Source organism: Caenorhabditis briggsae, assembly GCF_000004555.2.
Source record: "Caenorhabditis briggsae complete genome, chrI, whole genome shotgun sequence".
NCBI lineage: Eukaryota > Metazoa > Nematoda > Chromadorea > Rhabditida > Rhabditidae > Caenorhabditis > Caenorhabditis briggsae.
The window spans coordinates 7,955,522-7,965,681 of record NC_013489.2 but is presented as its reverse complement, the minus strand read 5'-3'; the positions used below and the strand labels follow the sequence as shown (position 1 = coordinate 7,965,681).

General features: G+C 37.5%; 1 protein-coding gene across 1 annotated transcript; it reads right to left on the bottom strand.

Moving 5' to 3' along the window:
* Window positions 1-4,748: 4,748 nt before the first annotated feature.
* On the bottom strand, window positions 4,749-9,235 carry Cbr-wts-1 (the record flags this gene model as incomplete). The annotated part of the gene is made up of 11 exons (XM_002639767.1): window positions 4,749-4,952; window positions 5,372-5,548; window positions 5,598-5,958; window positions 6,015-6,355; window positions 6,403-6,969; window positions 7,033-7,143; window positions 7,190-7,295; window positions 7,353-7,552; window positions 7,933-8,169; window positions 8,269-8,520; window positions 9,095-9,235. The coding sequence occupies 11 exons, from the start codon at window positions 9,233-9,235 to the stop codon at window positions 4,749-4,751; spliced, it is 2,697 nt and encodes an 898-aa protein (XP_002639813.1).
* Between the last annotated feature and the right edge of the window lie 925 nt (window positions 9,236-10,160).

Here is a 10,160-nt window from a genome sequence, read left to right as displayed (position 1 = left end):
TTTTGTCTGATTCGCGAACGGATCCGTTTGTCCATCATTCGCAAGCGGATCTGATACGGAGTTCGCGAACGGACAGAATACGGAGGAATACGGAATAATGTGCTGTGGTTTTCTGAAAACGGGTCGCGTGCGGTCCGTATGCGGTTCCTATTTCAACCGCGCGCGAACGCTGAGCGTCCGTAACGGATCCGTTCGCATTTTACCTGTGGGGTCTGGGCGTCTTTTTGGGATGCTTTCTAGCAGACTTGTTCAAATCGGGAAATTGGGATTCCCGTTTTCTCGGTTTTCCCGAAAATTTTCGGGAATTTTTCCCGACAGGAATTTTCCCGAAATTTTTTCCCGTGAATTTCTCCCGACGGGAATTTTCTCGTAATTTTTTTTCGGGACTTTTTCCAAGCGGGAAATTTCCCGAAAAAAGTTTTCACGGAATTCCGGGAGTCATTGTTTTATTAGATTTCTCAAATGTTCAACTATTTTTTGCTTTTTTAATAGTTTTCCGAGCAAATGCATTGGACGCTTTTGAGAAACTTGAAGAAATCGACAAATCTCAACATAAAATGAAAAACAGGCAAAATTCACTGAAAACCCAACTTCCCGATTTTTCCCGATTCTCCCGAAAATTTCCGAATAATAATTTCGGGAAAAATTTCGGGAACAAAATTTCCCGAAAAAATTTTCCCGAACAAGTATGCTTTCTAGGCACATTGATCCCAGATTTGGGGACTTGGGACGGGACATTAGAAAAAAAATACATTAATGAAATATGAACTTTTTACAAGTATCGTTCATGAGATAATCTAGCCACTCTAGATGTGTTATAGCTCAAATGATGAACCCTAAATTTTAGGATTTGTAAAGCTCTTGACTAGAATCAAAACACAGTCACAACTTCTAACCCAGAGAGGACACATACAAAATCAGCGAACGCCACTTGAAACTTGCGCTGATCACCTGAGAAAACCTTTTCCTATTTCACATTCCTCAGAGACGCTGAGAAGTAGAAACAAATAAGAAGTAAAAAGAAACTTAATGTTGTCACCTTCTTTTGCGCCTAACTTCCATTCATTTTCTCTTACTTGATTATTGTCGAAAGTGTCGGTTGTTTATCCAATACCTCTTACATTTTATGATATGGAAGGGAAGACAAAAAAAGAAGGCTAATTGGCGGTGGAGGTTAATTTGGAATAGGCATCTGTATGGGGAGAGGGTGTGGTATAAAAAGTGTCAAATCGAATTCAAATTGAATGAAACAAAACGAAATGATGAAAAGACAGAAGAAGACGAAGAAACCCCACGCCATTCCTAAACATTCTTCGAAGAGAGAGATTTCGAGAAAAAAAGAAGATAAGAAAAGCGTCGTGTTGCCATAGAAGGCGTCGAAAGCCTTGTTTAAATGATGATAGAAAAAAGAAGAAGAAGAAGACGAAAGACAACAAACCGCCCGTCCTCACTGGCCTAGTCCCGGCGACAAAGTTTGCAAGAACGGGGGGAGGCCCATTATACAATGATTCATTTCACGCTAGTATCTTCTCAACGATTCAATTTGGTTTCGTCTCTATTCAGGTCCAGAAAAAAACGGAACGCTGGATGTGTTGGAATGAATGGGCATGACGAATTGAGACGAGAATTATGGAGGAAAATGTGGATATGTCATCCAAGTAGATATACTTTGTCATAAAGACATTTCAAGATCAAAGTTTGCAGAAGTTTGTTTCTTCTAAACTGGGGAACTCTAACAATGACCAACGGATGCCAGAGAGAGAGATCTTAAACCAAATACTGGCAAATTGGAACATTGCATTGCAATTGAGTGTGAATAATTCTCGAAATTGCGTGACTCTCGGTCTTGAAACACTCCGGTTCTTCTATTTATTTTTTTCTGGAATTTCGGAATAATTCCGGTTCAATTATGCAATAATGATGACAAGTAACCGAGAAAAGAAAAAAGAGATATAATGTGACAACTGAGAGAGATCACGAGAAAATTAATTTACCGATTAGAGAGGGAAAGAAAGCAAAGTCAATATTTGAACGAGACACAAATTTTGATTGGTGAAATGAAACTGTACCCCGTCTTTTCTTATTACATCTTTTGTTTCACATTTTGTAGTGATTTGATGAGCAGAAAAAAACTAGGAAACGAAAGCTAATAAATATAATAATAACACGATTGTACGATTGCAAAAGAAAAAAATAAGAAAAGAGGAGGAGTAGAAAAGATTGTAAAGAATCAAATAATCTTTTGAGAGGAGAGGAACAAAATCAGGATGAGTCAGAGCATGATGAAAATGATGGAAGTCACTGTACTTCGGATGGAATCAAAAATTGGAGTGGATGGTTTTGGGGTTAACTGAAAATCAAATCGACTTTGGTTTCAAAAAGGTCCTAGTTCTCAAAAAAAATCAAAGAACCTAAACAGGTATTGGGCTATTCGTCAAAATCTCAGCACATTGTTTTTATCCAGCATTAATTCGTATTGGTATCCACAGGTTACAGAATCCATTTTGTATATAAAAAATTTCACCCAACTTTTCATACACCGAAAATTGCGTTTTTGGAGACCAAAAATAGTTCCACAGATTTTGATATTACTCTGGTCTAATTTTAATTCGCATTGCGGCCGAAAATTTGAGAATGGGCGGAGCTTAGATCCAAGAGCGAAAACCTTAAAGACGCATTTAAATGAGTTTTTGTCACTATTATATAATCTGATCAATTTTTTCGATTTTTCGACAAATTTTATCGATTTTGAACTATTTTTCACAGAAAAGAAACCCGACAAACCGCAAAAATCGCACAAGACGATGACAGTTATTGAAAAACCGCAAAGAAATAGGCCAGTAATTAGTTACGAAAATACATGCTCCTTGAAATGCGCTTTTAAGGATTTCGCTAACAACATCATAGATGTAGTTTTTTTCCCGATTCTATCGAAATCTCTTAAAGTGTGTAAAACAAATTTCAAAACGAGAGCTGAACCCAAAATATTGCGACTAAAGTGGCAGAAAAAAGTATAACGAGATGATGGCAGCAGATTACATTATTTCGGGCGGGCATGAGCGGAAATAAGCCAGTGAGAAGAGATAAACCGATTTGAGTCGACTGCAAGAATAGCAGTTATTTATTCAGTAGCCGAAAAATCTCACCTGTGACAGCAGTTTTTCAGGTGGATTACTTATGAAGAGATGAAGAGATGTCAGAGAATCTATGCATTTATGATTATGAAGAAATGAAAAGAATTCTGCTTTTTTGGGAGCGGACATAGAATGGGAAAATACATTTTCTGATTAGAAAAAAAACATTGCTTAAAAGAACATACCAAACAATTAAGAGTACAAAAATAAAAAGTTAAACATCAATTTTTTGAGCCATCATGAAAACTTTCAAACAGAAGTTAGGTTTGTGAGGCGTTGAAATGTTTGAAACGAGAAAAAAAGAATGTCAAAATGATGATTTAAGTACACAAACTGACGGAAATGTTCGGGTGGGGAGAGGGCAGGAGTTGGGGAGGAGAAAAGGACACGGATAATTGATAAATGAATCTACAAACAACTCAAATAGACTGTAACACACAAGAAACCTCTTCGAACAAAAATGTGACACTTTTATGAGGTCAGGTGGCTTGATTTTCTGCAAAAAATGAAGTTTAGAACCTCAAAGAAGATAAGCGAATACTTTCATTTTTTCTATTTTTCATACAAAAAAAAGAACTGAACAAAAATTGAGAAAACGAAAAAGCAGAAGAAGAAGGACATGTGTTTTTTACTATTAGATGATGCCACGAGGCACCATATGTCTCTCCAAAATGATTTGTTGGGTATCCGAATGAGTGAATGGCACAAGAGGCTAATCGATTGCCGAGATACAAGAAAACAGTTGGTAGAGTAGAGAAAAACTGAGAAAAGTAATTATGGGAATATCTGAAAAGGCAGGAAGTGTGGGAATTTCTTTTTTTTCTTCTCTGCTTGTCATTTTCACAATGAATTCTGATACGACCAAGAAAGTGGTTTCCGGTGATCCAAATAAATAATTGTTTGATAAAATAACTAACATTCTAACAAGTAATGTATCTTTGTGTCTTACAAGTTACCGTAAACACTCTAATAGAATTCCACCCAAAGTTGAGAATATATATCTCGGTTCCTGTGAAAGATATCAAAAAGTGGTCAACTAACAAAATATTTTTCATCTTATGATAAATATTTTATCAGTTGATTACTTTTGAATACCTTTCACAGGAGCTGAGATATATGACCTCAAAGTTGGTGGTTCGGGTGGGCTCCTTCTAGAGTGATTAGGTGATTAGGATAGTACCGTCTATGTCTTTTTTTTAAGGAAAATGAGAGACATCAAACTTAAAATAAACTCATATCATGAAAAGTGACTCAAATGACATGAAAAAATAAAACAGCAAAAAATAAAACAAACCCAGTCAACCATCTGTTTCATTGTTTATCACCTGTTCCATCTCCATGTGATATTCAGTGACACAACTACTGATAACCCTTTTTTCTCTTTTTTCCCAAAGTGCATTTTACTGTTCGAAACTGGTATAATATACAAAAAAGGAACAGTTCATTTTGAGCAAAACGAGAAATAGCGTAGCGACATGAGAGAGGATGAGAAAACCAGGAAATACAAGTTCCTTATTCTCAAAACCGTATCGAGATCATCACAAAACGATAGATGAAATAGAATAATAAATATTGAAAATTAAAAGTGAGTAACAGGTGATACTAAAAAGCTCTTTAAATATGAGATGACGAATCTTCTTCGGAAACTGATTCATCGAATATTCCATTCTCCAGAAGAGGACGAAGAGATCGGCGGCGGGCGGGACGAAGAGAAGGACAACCAACAGAATCAGTATCGAAGAAATGACGATAGGTGAATTCATAGAATGCGGGATTATGAAGACCACGAACGTTCGGTTTATCGGTTCGGTCGTTATCCTGGAAAAAAAAAAACATGAAATCATGGGATAAAATGTTTTTCAAAAACCTGATAGCAAATTCACTTAAAAGTGGATGTCATAAAAATAAAAATACCGTATTTCGTCTAACAGAAGCTCACCCAAATCATCAAATTTGAGTTCAATTATCTTGGTTCCCATTCTGTGTCAAAAAGTGGTCAACTAGCAAAATTTTTATTGTAACATCAAAAATATTTCATAATTTACCACTTTTTGATAACTCCTAGAGGAACCGAGACGAATTGGCTCAAAGTTAAAAATATAGGATGGATTTCTACTACAGTGTTCACGGTAGTTCGTGGACAGTGGAAGTATCGTATTTGAAATAAGAAAAATTCGGGGTTATTCCAATGCAGGAGAAATACTCGATCTAACAGGAATTTTTCTTTTCAAACTAACTTGAAATGTTTCAAAATTGGAAGTGTCTTCATCATGTGCAACTCTTGGGATATAAATATAATCAGCTCGCAACTTTCTCAAATTCTCCCAATCAATTCCCTTAAACCAGGGATGTTGTTTTACTTGTGAAGCTCCACCTCGAGTTCCCAATCGAGTGGAAGAATCGCAAATGAGTTGCTGAAAAATCAAGCATATGTATAAATGTTCAATCACAAGCGACAAGTACCTGAACCATCATGATACACTCAGTTGACAGATTTACGCCATAACTCAAATCCAAATACTTTCTCCAATTCTTAATTCGATATTGTGTTCCACCGGGGGCATCATCGTGAAATGGGACTCTTCCAAACACCATTTCATACAGAATCACTCCAGTCGACCACCAATCGCAACTTTGAGTATGTCCAGTCTTTGCAATCACTTCTGGAGCCATATAGTTTCCAGTTCCCACTAACGAATGAGCAGTTTTTCGGCGGGTTTGTTGTCGGACGTTCAGCAGTTTTGCACTTTGAGGACTGGCTCCAACTTCTGGTGGAAGGGAAAATGAATCGACTCGTTGATGTTCGTTTTCAGGTCCGTAGTATCTGAAATGAATTTCAATTTTACATATTGATTAGGGATTCAACAAGAAGAATCTCACCTTCTATCATGAGTCCATCTCAATCCAGTACAAAGACCAAAATCAGTCAGCTTGATATGGCCATGTTGATCGATGAGAATATTGTCTGGCTTCAGATCTCTATGAATGAATCCAACAGAATGAACATATTCAATTGCACATGTCAACTCGGCAATATAAAATCTAGCGAGTGGCTCTTCGAAAATTCCTTTATGAATCAACAACGTCATCATATCTCCTCCAGGAACATATTCCATAATGAAATACAGACAAGCGTCATCTTGAAAAGAGAAAAACAGACGAACGATCCATGGTGAGTCGGCCTCAGCTAGAATATCTCTTTCTGCTTTTACATGAGCTGCCTGTAAATTTTAATTCTGAAGTTTTCCATTTGAAAATAAAAGATCACCTGTTGCTTCATGATTACATCAGCCTTTTCCAAACTCTTCATAGCATAAACCTTGTCTGTATCCTTTTTCCGAACCAATGAAACTTTTCCGAATGCTCCAACTCCGATATGCGAGATAACAATAAAATTGTTTTTGCTCATTTTTTGTCTTCGTAATCTTGTGTATCTGGATTCTTTTTGTTGTAGAATACCCAACATTTTATCTCTCATCATATCTGGCAATTGAGCTGCTGCCATTTCTTTTTGCAACTGTCTCATTCGTTTTTCCCTTTCTCGATATTGTTGGAGAAGACGCTCGACATGTTGTTCCATGTAAAATCGAAGCATATTCGGTTTGCATGGTTGCACTCTTCTTGTGTTCTTCAGATACGGATCAAGTAGAGATCGATCGATTGGAGAGCTGACTCTTTTTGGTGGAGGCTCACTTGGTTGATTGTATTGAGGGGGCGGAGCTTGTGGTCTTGATTTGAAAGTTATATCGAGGTTTGATGGTTTGAAGAGGATAGGCCGAAAATCTTCGTGATTCGCATCCGATGTTGAAGGCACTAGTCGGGGATCAGGTCGGAGCTGAAATAGTTTCAGAATTTAGAAAATGAACTAGAAATACTTTGCAAAACAAAAAAAACAAACCTCGTCCTTATAATTCACAAAATTTTTTGATCTATCCATATCAGTAGTATACCTCGGACCAATAATAAATGATTTACTAGGAAGTGGACTGTCTCCAACATTCACTTTTGTCTGAAAAATAGTTCATAATGGTTTTTCAGACGGTTTAAAAAGATACCGTATGAGGAGAAGCCACATTAATACTGACTACACTGCTTGCTGTTTTCTTGTCCATTGAAGTGTGATATAGTCTTTGAAAGTTATCTGTTTTTCTTTCTTCGTTTCTGAAACCCATACTTTTTGTTTTCTGTTTTTTTTTTTTTTTTGGATGAAAAACTTACATTGTCTCGATAGAAATTGTTGATTTTCCAGGTGGGGGTGGAGCCATGTTCTTCGTGTGTTGGAAAATGATTTGGTTTGTTTGGACTTTTGGAGCTGGCTGGGTTTTGATGTGCAGGTGAGTACGGTAGTTGTCAGCAGCCACTGGAGTCATTCGAGTATTCATTGGAGGCGCATCATATGCTGGAGGAGGTGGACGAGACTGAAAAAGTGAAACGTTTAGTTTTAGTTCATTTCAAGGTTCAGTAAAAGGTATTGGTTCTCTCTTTGTATAATCCATATATGAACCAGGACATGCCATAGTTTCTTTTAGAATTAATATTTCAGGATCATTAGATATGCTTGACGAGTACTACAAAATGGTATTTTTGGGAAAATTTTATATTGTCTATGAACAAAATCATAAGCCATAATCAAATTTAGTTGGTCCTGAAATATTGCTTCAAGAAGACACTCTGGCAGGCCCGCAAAGGCCCGCCAAGAGCTCGGTTTACAAGCATGGTTTAATCAGTTTTTTGTTGAACAGATGATTCGAAGTTTTTGTTTTCCTTTTGTTTTCCTTTTCACAAGAAAGAAACTTACATATCCAGGTGAATACTGTGGAGCATTATTATTCATATGATATGCAGGTGTTGGCATGTCATATCGATATCCAGATGGGTGTATCCTAATTGATTCTTCAACAACTGGTGTGGCACTTGGAACATTTCCATTTCGAATCATCTCTTTTCCAGTTCGATAAACCACTTCATTGCCTGTTTCCATCATCAAATGACGTTGTGGCATAGGAGCTATCCTCATTTTTGGTCCTCCTTCTGTCTGAAAGTTCCGAACTGGTATTGAAGTAAACTATAGTTTTCTTTTGGTTTTTTTCTTCCTTTTTTTCTCATTTTCGGTACCGAAAAAAAAATGACTCACTCGAAAAGAACTCAAATGTGATACAACGCCGCTCGAGACTGTCGTCGTTGCTGCCGTAGAAGAAGATGAATTCATCATTTCCGTGTTGTCGTTGGTGATGTCAGAATGACTAACAGATGATGATGAAGGCGTCGTTTGAGAACCATTTAGCACGTGGTTGGCGGGTGAAGATGGTCCCGATTCATGCTCATATGCCTTTAGAGATGCTCGAATTTCATCCAACTTTGCTCGATGACGCCCAACTCGAATGTCCTGTAGATAATTTTGAAATTTAATGTTTCGAATTAAATTCAAATGAGTCACTGGTCCAGAAAACTATAAAGAAGAGTAAGTTATCAATGGAATGCACCCTGTCTAGGTGATTTCACTTTTACTATTTGATGAACATTTCTTATCAAAATGTCATTTAGCATCTGCAAATTTCACTTTCTTTTTTGATAAAATATGGCTCCGATTTGTCTCGGAACGCCAACGCCTAACATGGAAAACGGCATCGAATTTTTCGAAAAAATAAGCTTGAATCGAAAATTGAATAAAAAAGCAAATGATGGTATGATATTTAGCTGAGATTGTCAAAAGTTTAACTTTAGCTTTTCTTTATCAATTGAAACAAATTCTTGTTTAGTTTTCACACCATACACTAAAGTTCATTTTTTGCATTTCACATTCCTTTCAAATCAATAATCACCTCCGATTCTATCTCTCTCTCTCTCTCTCTCTCTCTCTCTCTCTCTCTCTCTCTCTCTCTCTCTCTCTCTCTCTCTCTCTCTCTCTCTCTCTCTCTCTCTCTTTCTTCATTTTCTTTTTTTTTCTCATCTAAACCTACCGAACTGTGTTGTACATCTGCTGTCGACAAGTTAGACGGGACAAATGATGGGGTTGGAGCAACTCCACGTAGTCTGATATGATCTGTTCCAGTGGTTGATGCACCATTTGGAGTAGTAGAACTAGCGACAACAGGTCGCATTCCAGGGGAATACAATGCAAAAAGGAGGCCGAACACTGACAAACACAGAAGATGGACGGAGACGATGGGAGGAATGAAGAAAAGGGGGAAGAGAGAAGGCAAGAAGAGAATAGAAAACGATGAGAGGTGGTGATACACGAGTGTCGTCTTGTGTGTGTAGTCTCTCTCTTCCTCTCTCTCTCCATTCACACAGGAAAAGACTCTGTTCTCTGCAAAACTCTTTTTCTCTTTTTCCTTTCTCTTACTCTTATTTCGTGCTCTCTTCATCCAACACACTCTCTAAGTGTCGTTTAGTTTCCAACACATTTCGGACGTTCTGAGTCTCCGAGACTCCCAATTCTCGTCCCTATCATCAACGGCCATCATCATCATCGCCGTTGAAAAGACATCCGTGCCGGTATCCTGTCATGTCATCCAGCAGAAAACCTCTCATACGGTAAGCCAATTCTGTCATCGCGCTAGATCTACTAATTCAGCGTTTAGCTTTTTCTGAACTGATTAGGCTATAGTTTTCTGGAATTATTAGGTTGTTTGGAAAGTTCCCGTCTTTTATTAGCTACTGTATTCAAACTTGGTTTTTAACGACGGGGTAAACGTGAGTGAGCTGTCGTTTTATTAGTATATTAGTGAGGTCTAATAGTGTCTAGACCAAAACGGAGACCATTCTCCTCAAGTACATCAGTGGCAAGCCTTTTGTCAAAAAGTCATAAATTGAAAACTCTCGGCAAAGTGTAAAAATGTGGGAAGACATTGACCACACCTTTTGGCTCAATGCAATTTTTTTCTCGGGTGGGCACCTGTTTGAATCTTTTCATCCTGTGTTGCACACATGAATGTTAGAATCACATCATAACATTGAGGGGATGAATGGGTAATGTATGATCACAATAGGCGACGAGCCAAGTGGGTTGACAAAGGCACTCAA